Raw genomic sequence first — 12,191 nt, 5'->3', positions numbered from 1 at the left:
TGTCTTCTCTGTTCGGACCAGAGTCATCTGTCTTCTCTGTTCGGACCAGAGTCATCTGTCTTCTCTGTTAGGACCAGACTCATCCGTCTTCTCTGTTAGGACCAGACTCATCCGTCTTCTCTGTTAGGACCAGACTCATCCGTCTTCTCTGTTAGGACCAGACTCATCCGTATCCTCTGTTAGGACCAGACTCATCCGTCTCCTCTGTTAGGACCAGACTCATCCGTCTCCTCTGTTAGGACCAGACTCATCTGTCTTCTCTGTTAGGACCAGACTCATCCGTCTTCTCTGTTAGGACCAGACTCATCCGTCTTCTCTGTTAGGACCAGACTCATCCGTCTTCTCTGTTAGGACCAGACTCATCCGTCTTCTCTGTTAGGACCAGACTCATCCGTCTCCTCTGTTAGGACCAGACTCATCCGTCTCCTCTGTTAGGACCAGACTCATCCGTCTCCTCTGTTAGGACCAGACTCATCCGTATCTTCTGTTAGGACCAGACTCATCCGTATCCTCTGTTAGGACCAGAGTCATCTGTCTCCTCTGTTAGGACCAGACTCATCTGTCTTCTCTGTTCGGACCAGAGTCATCTGTCTTCTCTGTTAGGACCAGAGTCATCTCTCTTCTCTGTTAGGACCAGACTCATCCGTCTCCTCTGTTAGGACCAGACTCATCCGTCTCCTCTGTTAGGACCAGACTCATCCGTATCTTCTGTTAGGACCAGACTCATCCGTATCCTCTGTTAGGACCAGAGTCATCTGTCTCCTCTGTTAGGACCAGACTCATCTGTCTTCTCTGTTCGGACCAGAGTCATCCGTCTTCTCTGTTAGGACCAGACTCATCCGTCTTCTCTGTTCGGACCAGAGTCATCCGTCTTCTCTATTAGGACCAGACTCATCCGTCTCCTCTGTTAGGACCAGAGTCATCTGTCTTCTCTGTTCGGACCAGAGTCATCTGTCTTCTCTGTTAGGACCAGAGTCATCTGTCTTCTCTGTTAGGACCAGAGTCATCCGTATCCTCTGTTAGGACCAGAGTCATCCGTATCCTCTGTTAGGACCAGAGTCATCCGTATCCTCTGTTAGGACCAGAGTCATCTGTATCCTCTGTTAGGACCAGAGTCATCGGTCTCCTCTGTTAGGACCAGAGTCATCCGTATCATCTGTTAGGACCAGAGTCAACCGTCTCCTCTGTTAGGACCAGAGTCATCCGCTTTTCCGTTTTCTTTTTTAAAGCATGTAACAGATTTTTCAAGCAGTGCCGATGGAGATTGTTGCTTGGAGGTGCTGTAATTTCTCTTACAGTGAGAACACCTTACAATTGGTGAACCACATGTTTACGGCAAAGTAAATGATTACTCAGGCTGTGTCTTATGGCGGTTTGCAGCAGCAGTGACATGTCCCTAACCCCAACCCTCGCCTCTAGTCTACCACTTAACTGGAGCCTCTTTACAACACTGTACTCCACTTAATGAGAATATCACAGTCTTCCTTTTGTTAATGAATCCATTTTGGGAGGGTGCTCGTTTGAGCAGGTTGTGTAAAGAGGCCCCAAAAAAAGACTACATATGTGTCTCCCACAAAATCCTCAAATGTATTTAGCAACAACCAGTGGGCAGGCTTGTATTGGCAAACTACCTCACACACTCAGGTGGGGCACTAGTTAAATTAGACAGCGTCAGCTGCTGCCGAGGGGATCCGTCGATACGGTGCTGGAGCTACAATTAGTTTTGAGACTGGTGAGGAGGATGCATGGAGGGCGGGCTGCAGCAGTGGAGTAAAGCAGTGATTTGGGACATGCTGCTGTATCAATGGAGTGGAGAGAGAGGAGGGCCAGAAGCTGTGGGTTAGGGTCAGTATCTGTCATCTACTGTAAGACACGGTTAAGCAGAGGGGGCGTCTAGATTTGGCTCGTCCCTGCTGTGTTTGACGTGCTCCACGTCGATTGGAAGCATTTGTCCATTAGAAACAATCTCGTATTTTCATCTAAAAGTGATTGATTTCAAAGGAATTGAAGCATTTGAACCTCTCTTGGAGTTCCACAATGTTATTTCAGCACAGTATTTCGTGGATTGTTACAAATTCGAAAGAAAGTGAACACTTCTATTGTAGCACTACTAAGTAAAATAGGGAAAAATAAGAAACAATTAGAAAAATGCTTGCCATTGAATCTCTCGTACAACCGTAATTATCACACAATTGCAAACGTATTTAGCTGTAATCACGCAACCAGGCTGTTTTCCAGTGTAAGGCTGATAATTTCTTCTAGCAGGGTGAAATTGTAATATTTAGACTTCACATTCTGTTACCTCCCCGATATGCAAGACATGAGATGAACAATGGAATCATCTCCAAACCAGTCAATTTGGTTTACAAACGATGCAGAATTATAATTATCCTTTCAGAATGACACAACTGTAATTTTATAAATTAGCCTACTCACGTAGACAAGACAATAATGAGAAAGAAACAAAATGACCTCAGAGACCCCTCCCCCTTTGTCAATATAAGCAGTAAGTATATGACCAGCCAATCCACGAAATGCAGAGCCGATCTCTTCCTGAACTCCTATGCCACTCAACTCTAATTTCCTTCTCATGTGCTGGTTGGGTTCAATAGGCTATCCATAGAGGAGTTCAGAGGGGCACTTCATTCATCCTTCATCTGTGGTTGAGCTTTGCATTCACAGCAGGTTACCTTGTCAAGGGCCATCAAACTTTCAAGTAACCACTCTAGCATGGCATGAGTTACCTCAAGTTTCCAGAGAGTATGAGTGTCGCGGCCCATGAACATGGTCTCTCTCCTGTCACAGGAGCCAATGAGTGTAAGTTAAGTATGCAAGTGATTAAAAATGAAACGCCCTTGTTCCAAACTGTATGCTTACTATAATGACCCTATGTGTCCATCAGTATCAGGGATTAATCATAATGTTTACATCTAAGGCTGCGTTTAAAACAACAGACCCATTCTGATCTTTTGCACAATTAATGGTCAGAATTATGATGGCTGTGTAAACATAGTCTAAGAGTTTTCATTTTTTAAATGGAAAAAATATTGCAATAATGGTATCGTCACAGCCTTAATGTCCAACCCTCTGCAGTTCCTTGATTTCCGTGGTGCTTCCTTTACTGTCACATCCAATGGATATTTGTGAGGGCTTCCTTTGAATATGACTTCTGTAATAAGCATACACATGATACTGTACACTGTTGTTTGCAGAGCAGAGCCACAGCGTCAGAGCTGATGTGAATTAGCTACAGTAGGGCTGCGGCAGGCCCCTCCATAGTGATTGAAATAAGACGGCGAGTGGCAAGAGGAGAGAGGCCCACAGCTACTAGTCTCCCATCAGACCATCACCACAACAGCCCTCACACATAAAACTAAACTGATTTAACATGTCTTTGGTACATAATTGGTCTAGCCTATACTCCAAAATGTAACAAATTCTAGTAATCACCATTGAGTGTGGACTGTATTAGTATGTATACTGGATGGACTGGTAACCTTATGCTACTCTCCAAAATGTCTATCCATGAGTGTGTGTGAGAACCTATAGCCCTAGGCGATAATGTTGGTTCATTGACTGTGAAAAATATAACACTGATTTAAGATATCATTGGTAGATAATTGGTCTAGTCTAAATTCAACAAATTCAGAGTTGGCTTAGAATTTGTATTTGATTTAGAATATCCTAGTAATAGAGCTTTTGATGTTTTTTTTGTCATAATTAATAGGCTTGCAAACATGTTACTCTAGATCAGTGGTTCCCAAACTTTTTATAGTCCCGTACCCCTTCACACATTCAACCTCCAGCTGCGTACTCCCTCTAGCACCAGGGTCAGCGCACTCTCAAATGTTGTTTTTTGTTGCCATCATTGTAAGCCTGCCACACCCACTATACGATACATTTATTAAACATAAGAATGAGTGTGAGTTTTTGTCACAACCCTGCTCGTGGGAAGTGACAAAGAGCTCTTATAGGACCAGGGCACAAATAGTAATATAATAATAATCAATGATTTTGCTCTTTATTTAGCCATCTTACATATAAAACCTTTATTTGTTCATCGAAAATGGTGAATAACTCACCACATAATTCTGCAATGTTGATTTGTATTGGAGAGTCTGTCTTAAATCATTTTCCACACACAGTCTGTGCCTGTATTTAGTATTAGTATTAGTATTTCATGCTAATTCATGCTACCTGTCGGGCCAGTGAGATAATACCTGTCGGGCCAGTGAGATAATACCTGTCGGGCCAGTGAGATAATACCTGTCGGGCCAGTGAGATAATACCTGTCGGGCCAGTGAGAACATGCTCCCCAAAAAATGGTTGATGTGTGGAGGGAAATAAGTGTTATATTTATTTCTCAGCTGCTCATATTAAGCACATTCTCCGCTGTAAAACCGAAGTAGCAGACAAAATGTACTGGTGGAGGGCCTCCCGAGTGGAGCAGTGGTCTAAGGCATTGCATCGAAGTCCTTGAGGCTTCACTACAGACCCGGGTTCCATGCCTGCCTGTGTCCTTGCCGGGGCAGGAGACCCATGAGGCGGCACACAATTGGCCCAGCATCATCTGGGTTAGGGAAGGTTTTGGCCGGCCGGGATGTCCTTGTCCCATCGCGCTCTAGTGACTCCTGTGGCAGGCCGGGCACATGCACGCTGACACGGTTGCCAGTGTTTCTTCCGACACATTGGTGCGGCTGGCTTCCGGGTTAAGCGAGCAGTGTGTGAAGAAGCAGTGCGGCTTGGCAGGGTTGTGTTTCGGAGGATGCATGGTTCTCAACCTTCTCTCCCGAGTCCGTACGGGAGTTGCAACGATGGGACAAGACTGTCACTACCAACTGGACATCACGAGAATGTGTTCCTGCACATTTAATAATGGGCCATTCTGAATCAGAACTAATTTAACATAATAGTAAAGAGGAGATTAAATTGAGAATAGTCTGATGGGTGAGCGTATGATCACTTGATGAGAGAACAGCTGTGCAGCCAGAGGCAAGGATCAGAGCACAAGCTTTTTTTGCGACTTTCTGAAATCGTAAATAGCCTGTAGTCGCATCATGCAGCCCATATATATATATATTTCTATTTCTAAGGCATTCTAAGGTTTGTATCCTTCACAACTAAAGTTGCCAAATAACTCTAAATCTAGCATATACTGTTGGACCTGTTTCAAATGATCACTTTTATTTTTATTTTTTTATTTCACCTTTATTTAACCAGGTAGGCTAGTTGAGAACAAGTTCTCATTTGCAACTGTGACCTGGCCAAGATAAAGCATAGCAATTTGACACATACAACAACACAGAGTTACACATGGAATAAACAAAACATAGTCAATAATACAGTAGAACAAAGAAAACAAAAAGTCTATATACAGTTTGGGGGTGACCAGTGAGATATACCTGCTGGACCGCGTGCTACTCAACATAGCCACTTCATATGCACACTTGCTCTGTAATTGAAAAAATATCCTTTCTATTTTATTCAGTTATGTTATAAGTTCAATTATATTATTTTTGCTATAAAAACATGTATAAAATAATGGCCTGGACTTATAATCATATCTTGTCAGCTAAGTGAACACAGCCTATGGCATGGAGCTTAGCCAGGTACTGTAAGATACAGCAGGCCAACTCATATCCTGTTTTTCTGAAAGACATTTTCTTCATTTCATAATGTTTCTCTAGACCTGCAAAAAAAATGTATTTATTGGGATGGTGTATAATAAATTGATTTAATAGTCTTGTTTAAATGTAGATGTTCCAAAGGCTCGCATCAGTGGCCTGGAGATGCTAAACATGTTTATGTTAATTAACGGTCAATTTCCATGAATCCGGCAGGCTTTTGCATGACAACAACCGTCCGACATGACAAAATGTAATGACTTCCACAGCCCTAGTCGCTTGTGCTCCTGTTTTGTCTGTATCCTTTTTACAACAAACCCTCTTGTCAAGTGGTTCCCCCTCAATCTCTCTCTCTCTCTAGTGAGTGCCCTTGCAACTGCCTTGTCTCATTAAGGGGCTAATAACACAGGTTGCAATGAGAAACCAATTGTCCAGGCCCACACTGTGTCATGACCGTGTCATCATCACAGACCAAGGCACTCTACGCAACCCGTAATGGACTTCTGAAGGACATCGCCACGCACATTACTAGCCAATTATCAAGCACAAATACAGCAAGGTGTGGTTGTTGTCAGTTCTGTATGTACAGGAGCCTTCCATCGGGCCACGGTACAATATGGCGGGCCAGGGTTGGAGCCAGGATAAACAAAGGGCCGTTTCGTTCCATGTACAGAGTTGAAAGGCGGGAGAAGTCCACAAGAACTTTCAAGTCTCAGGTTGGCATGAGGTCTTCTAGGCACATCTAATTATTTTGCACTGTCACATTTATGTAGTAGAGAGATGTCCCTCTTGGTGAGAACGCTTGCTGTCAAGTGTTTTAATCAACTGTGAGGAATATAGGAATATAGAGGTAGAATCAATGGTGAGATGAAGGGAAAACATATGTAAACTACAAACTAAGACAACACTATATGAATCCTTGCAAATCTTTGGTGAATCTTTTTGTTCATCTTTTTGTTTCCTACACAAAGACAAGATATTGATTTATTTACAAGAATGGAATATATTACTAAAGATGGATCCAAAATATTTACAATATGTTGACAAACACTAGCATATGGAATTTGAAAATAACAAATAGACAGACTAAATGGCCAATATACTGAAGCTTTCAATTAAGTTGACAGAGCACCTACAGCGTTTTGCAGGGGTCTGGGAGTACGTCCATCCAGCCTAATCTCTCAAAAATGGACCTGAATAGTTTATTAGCCTGGGACGCGACATTGGAATAATCCAAGATGGGCCGTAACACTGTAATAATCCAAAATGCACCTAAACAAGTATTTGATCAATACACTTGTAATTTGATCAATGTCACTATCAATACTGCTCAATAGTTTTCATATCGACGACTCATCCTGCATTTAATTCCGCTCTTCTACTCATCGCTCCATACATTCGTTGTGGAGAAGAAATGTGGGTGTGGCGTTTGGCCGGAGCAGTGTGGATGGGTTAATACAGAATACATTTTCACAATATCTTGGCATATTATTGTATGATTATTTCACAACTATTGGGACTATTATCATGATTATTTTGAGCTGAAATAATATACCTAGTCACTAATATATTTTGTGACTGGCCAATGTATTTATTGCGTTGGATAAGCTTTATTAAAAACAGGAAGTGACAGGCTGAATGGTGTTTATTGTGGTTGCTAAATAGTTATACCCATCTCCATGCAATCCTTGCTCTTCACAGAAAGTCATCAACCCATCTGTACAAGAGCCCTCAATATTACAACATTACAAAAACTGTGGGACGTGTGTCATAGTAGAAAGGTGCTTGAAATCGCTGGCAACATGAACACATTTTATCAAACTGTGTTTTGTGATAAATGAGGGGGAAAAAATGGAGTGCAATGTGTAACATGACGGGTGATCTCCAAAGCGCACACACACACAATGTGTAACATGACGGGTGATCTCCAAAGCGCACACACACACAATGTGTAACATGACGGGTGATCTCCAAAGCGCACACACACAATGTGTAACATGACGGGTGATCTCCAAAGCGCACACACACAATGTGTAACATGACGGGTGATCTCCAAAGCGCACACACACACAATGTGTAACATGACGGGTGATCTCCAAAGCGCACACACACACAATGTGTAACATGACGGGTGATCTCCAAAGCGCACACACACACAATGTGTAACATGACGGGTGATCTCCAAAGCGCACACACACACAATGTGTAACATGACGGGTGATCTCCAAAGCGCACACACACAATGTGTAACATGACGGGTGATCTCCAAAGCGCACACACACACAATGTGTAACATGACGGGTGATCTCCAAAGCGCACACACACACAATGCTTCACCATTTCTAGGTGAGTGGGGTTTGAAGAAGTGGCATTTAAGTGGAGTTGCAGCCAGACCGCTTGTGGAAGGAATGGCAGCTGCTGATTGGGCCTTGCGATAATGGAATCCTCCTTGTCGTTGCAGATAGTGCCTCAGGAAATGGCGGAGAATTGCTTCTGGATCAAAGTCAAAGAGGAGAAGTTTGAGAATCAAGAATTCTTTGAACAGCTCTCCCTCAGCTTTTCCTCCAGGACCAAAGGTAAGCAGGTCCCATCTATCTCTACTCCTTTACTAATGAATCTACACACACACTTCGTTTGGCCACCCGGGTCTGGGAAAACAATTTCATCTCCTGACACTTTAGGAAACCATTTGTCTCTCAAATATTAATTATAGTTAAACCACCCCCCCTTTTTTTTGTCTTTGAACAATCCGGCTGTGGATGGTTGTGGGTTGAAATCTCTCTGAGTCAATTAGTGGTTCTGCTGCTGCTGCTGTTGATGCTGTTGTTGTTGTTGTGCTGTGTTTGTGGGTACTCTTTGAATTTGTTGAGTGGCTTTCAGAGTATGTGTGTACGTGATGAAAAGGACTCCCACACAATGTGAATTCTTGTGAAAAAGTCAAAAGGTGTTGTGTATGTGATTGCGTTTCTCAGTGTATATCTGAATACCTTTGCACATATTGTTGTATGTACAGTGCATTCAGAAACTATTCAAACCCCTTGACTTTTTACACATTTTGTTCCGTTACAGCCGTATTCTAAAATTGATTAAATAAATGTAAAAAATCCTCTATCAACACACAATACCCCATAACGACAAAGCAAAAACTGTTTTTAGAAATGTTTGCAAATATAGAAAAAATATAAAAAACTGATACCTTATTTACGTAAGTATTCAGACCCTTTGTTGTGAGACTCGAAATTGAGCTCAGGTGCATCCTGTTTTCATTGATTATCCATGAGATGTTTCTACAACTTTATTGGTACATTCAATTGATTGGGCATGATTTGGAATGATACACACCTGTATATATAATGTCCTACAATTGATATTGCATGTCAGAGGGCCCCATCCCTACGGTGAAGCATAATGGTGGCAGCATCATGCGGTGGGGATGTTTTTCAGTGGCAGGGGACTGGGAGACTAGTCAGCATTGAGGCAAAGATGAACGGAGAGAAGTACAGAGAGGTCCTTGATGAAAACCTGCTCCGGAGCGCTTGACTCTGCCCTTTTACAGTCGAGTAGACGCTCCTCCACAGGGGCAGCCGGGGAAGAAAGCCAAGGGAGTATACTCTTGTCCCGGCCAGTTGCTTTCAGAGATCTAACTTGTTGATGAGTAACACAAGCAGAAGGACAGCACGTTTGTGATTTGAGGGAGAGGCAGTGTGGTGGTGTGTTGGCTGGATATTTCTCCCATGACAATGCCAGTGATTTCCTGCTCACTGACAGCATGTGTAGTGTGTACACACTCATCTAATCCCTGCCCTATTGGGACGGAGTGGTAGAGGGCCTGTTATCACAGCCCTTCTGGAATCACAGCCCTTCTGAGTTGTTAGGGGTGATGACTACCCAGCAGCCCTCACTGTTCTGTTGCCTCTCCTCTCCTTCTATTCTCCACCTTCTCCTTTATTTTTCCTCCTCTCCTCCTTGTCCTTTCCTTCTCTTATTCTCTTCTCCTCCCCTTTTCCTCCTCTCCTTCTCCTTTCCTTCTCCTCTTATTCTCTCCTCCTGTCCTTCTCCCCACCTAGCCTCTTCTTCTCCTCTCGTCCTTCTCCCCCCTAGCCTCTTCTTCTCCTCTCCTCCCCTTTTCCTCCTCTCCTTCTCCTTTCCTTCTCCTATTCTCTCCTCCTGTCCTTCTCCCCCCTAGCCTCTTCTTCTCCTCTCGTCCTTCTCCCCCCTAGCCTCTTCTTCTCCTCTCCTCCCCTTTTCCTCCTCTCCCTCCTTTCCTTCTCCTATTCTCTCCTCCTGTCCTTCTCCCCCTAGCCTCTTCTCTCCTCTCCTCCCCTTTTCCTCCTCTCCTTCTCCTTTCCTTCTCCTATTCTCTCCTCCTGTCCTTCTCCCCCTAGCCTCTTCTTCTCCTCTCGTCCTTCTCCCCCTAGCCTCTTCTTCTCCTCTCCTCCCCTTTTCCTCCTCTCCTTCTCCTTTCCTTCTCCTATTCTTCTCCTCTCGTCCTTCTCCCCCTAGCCTCTTCTTCTCCTCTCGTCCTTCTCCCCCTAGCCTCTTCTTCTCCTCTCCTCCCCTTTTCCTCCTCTCCTTCTCCTTTCCTTCTCCTATTCTTCTCCTCTCGTCCTTCTCCCCCTAGCCTCTTCTTCTCCTCTCGTCCTTCTCCCCCTAGCCTCTTCTTCTCCTCTCCTCCCCTTTTCCTCCTCTCCTTCTCCTTTCCTTCTCCTATTCTTCTCCTCTCGTCCTTCTCCCCCTAGCCTCTTCTTCTCCTCTCCTCCCCTTTTCCTCCTCTCCTTCTCCTTTCCTTCTCCTATTCTCTCCTCCTGTCCTTCTCCCCCCTAGCCTCTTCTTCTCCTCTCGTCCTTCTCCCCCCTAGCCTCTTCTTCTCCTCTCCTCCCCTTTTCCTCCTCTCCTTCTCCTTTCCTTCTCCTATTCTCTCCTCCTGTCCTTCTCCCCCCTAGCCTCTTCTTCTCCTCTCCTCCCCTTTTCCTCCTCTCCTTCTCCTTTCCTTCTCCTATTCTCTCCTCCTGTCCTTCTCCCCCCTAGCCTCTTCTTCTCCTCTCGTCCTTCTCCCCCCTAGCCTCTTCTTCTCCTCTCCTCCCCTTTTCCTCCTCTCCTTCTCCTTTCCTTCTCCTATTCTTCTCCTCTCGTCCTTCTCCCCCCTAGCCTCTTCTTCTCCTCTCGTCCTTCTCCCCCCTAGCCTCTTCTTCTCCTCTCCTCCCCTTTTCCTCCTCTCCTTCTCCTTTCCTTCTCCTATTCTTCTCCTCTCGTCCTTCTCCCCCCTAGCCTCTTCTTCTCCTCTCGTCCTTCTCCCCCCTCTTTTTCTCCTCTCCTCCCCTTTTCCTCCTCTCCTTCTCCTTTCCTTCTCCTATTCTTCTCCTCTCGTCCTTCTCCCCCCTAGCCTCTTCTTCTCCTCTCGTCCTTCTCCCCCCTAGCCTCTTCTTCTCCTCTCCTCCCCTTTTCCTCTCTTTCTCCTTTCCCTCTCCTATTCTCTCCTCCTGTCCTTCTCCCCCCTAGCCTCTTCTTCTCCTCTCCTCCCCTTTTCCTCTTCTCCTCCCCTTCTTTTCCTCTATTCTTTTTCTCCTGAAGACTACATAACAATATTCATCTTCCTGTTTTTCTTTGAAATAAACAGCAATATAGCCCCTAAGCTGGGAGGTGATGTGTTGGCACAATACAGATGAAGAGAATAACGTAATAGCGGAAACAAGGGAGCGGCTGTAGCCGGGCTTAATGAAGCCACGGGGAAAGGCCCCAGAGACGAGTCTCTGCTTTCTCTGCAGGAGAGACAACGAGACACTGTCTGTTCTGCAACTGTGATACCATGACACCTCTGTTATTCAGCAACACCCAAAAACAATCAGAGGGGGGAGGAGAGAGAGAGAGAGAGGTTTTTGCTTTGTTCTGTGCCGTTCAGCAAGGGAGAGATATATCACAAAGCAAGCATAGCGTTCCAATGGAGCAACATGGTTACTAATTAACACCAGCCATAATGAATAGTCGATTTTGTGTGCTCTATTTCTCTGTTCTTTCAGAAGTGTAATTCCATTTTCACCTTGGACAAACAAGGGATTCAGATTCTGCAAAAAATAAAACACTGCTTAATGTGTTATTATGCAGTATTTATACTGTATTCCATTTGCTATCCTATTTAATCTACATTCTTATTTTTTGGTTTCCTTTATTTGTATTCTATAAGGTCTATGAATTATAGGCACATTAGCCATACCTCTGCTTTACATTTCTTTCAGTGTCTTTTTTCAAATGATAATTCTCCCTCTTTCATGGAACAGTCTGGTTCTATAGGTAAGCCCTGCTCTCCCGCTGGCAGCTTGGAAAGGCATGATATAGCGGATTCCTCTGGGAGATACCTTAGCTGGATCCCTATCAATTACGCCCACAGCATGTTCACTGATTCAGCTCTTCTCCATCTATTGTTGAAACAGAACATGAAATGCTCATGAATGAAAAATGCTGTTTAATGTTTGATATCCTGAGTTCCATTCTCTTATATCCTTTTGAAGGCATAGTTAAAAGCGGGTGACAATGTGCTACGGTATCGCGGAGGGAAGTGATGGATTTGAC

General features: G+C 44.3%; 1 protein-coding gene across 8 annotated transcripts in view; it reads left to right on the top strand.

The window, feature by feature from the left end:
• diaph2 (diaphanous-related formin 2) overlaps nucleotides 1-12,191 on the top strand; it is a 749,871-nt gene that overhangs the window by 278,282 nt on the left and 459,398 nt on the right. For all 8 annotated transcript variants that reach the window (XM_052512438.1, XM_052512437.1, XM_052512441.1 and 5 more), the window contains one exon: nucleotides 8,086-8,200. In XM_052512438.1, coding sequence (XP_052368398.1) covers nucleotides 8,086-8,200 — 115 coding nt within the window. The remainder of the gene's footprint in view (nucleotides 1-8,085; nucleotides 8,201-12,191) is intronic.

This window comes from Oncorhynchus keta, chromosome 4 (assembly GCF_023373465.1).
Source record: "Oncorhynchus keta strain PuntledgeMale-10-30-2019 chromosome 4, Oket_V2, whole genome shotgun sequence".
NCBI lineage: Eukaryota > Metazoa > Chordata > Actinopteri > Salmoniformes > Salmonidae > Oncorhynchus > Oncorhynchus keta.
Note: the sequence above shows the minus strand (reverse complement) of the source record. Positions and strands in the feature narration are given on the sequence as shown.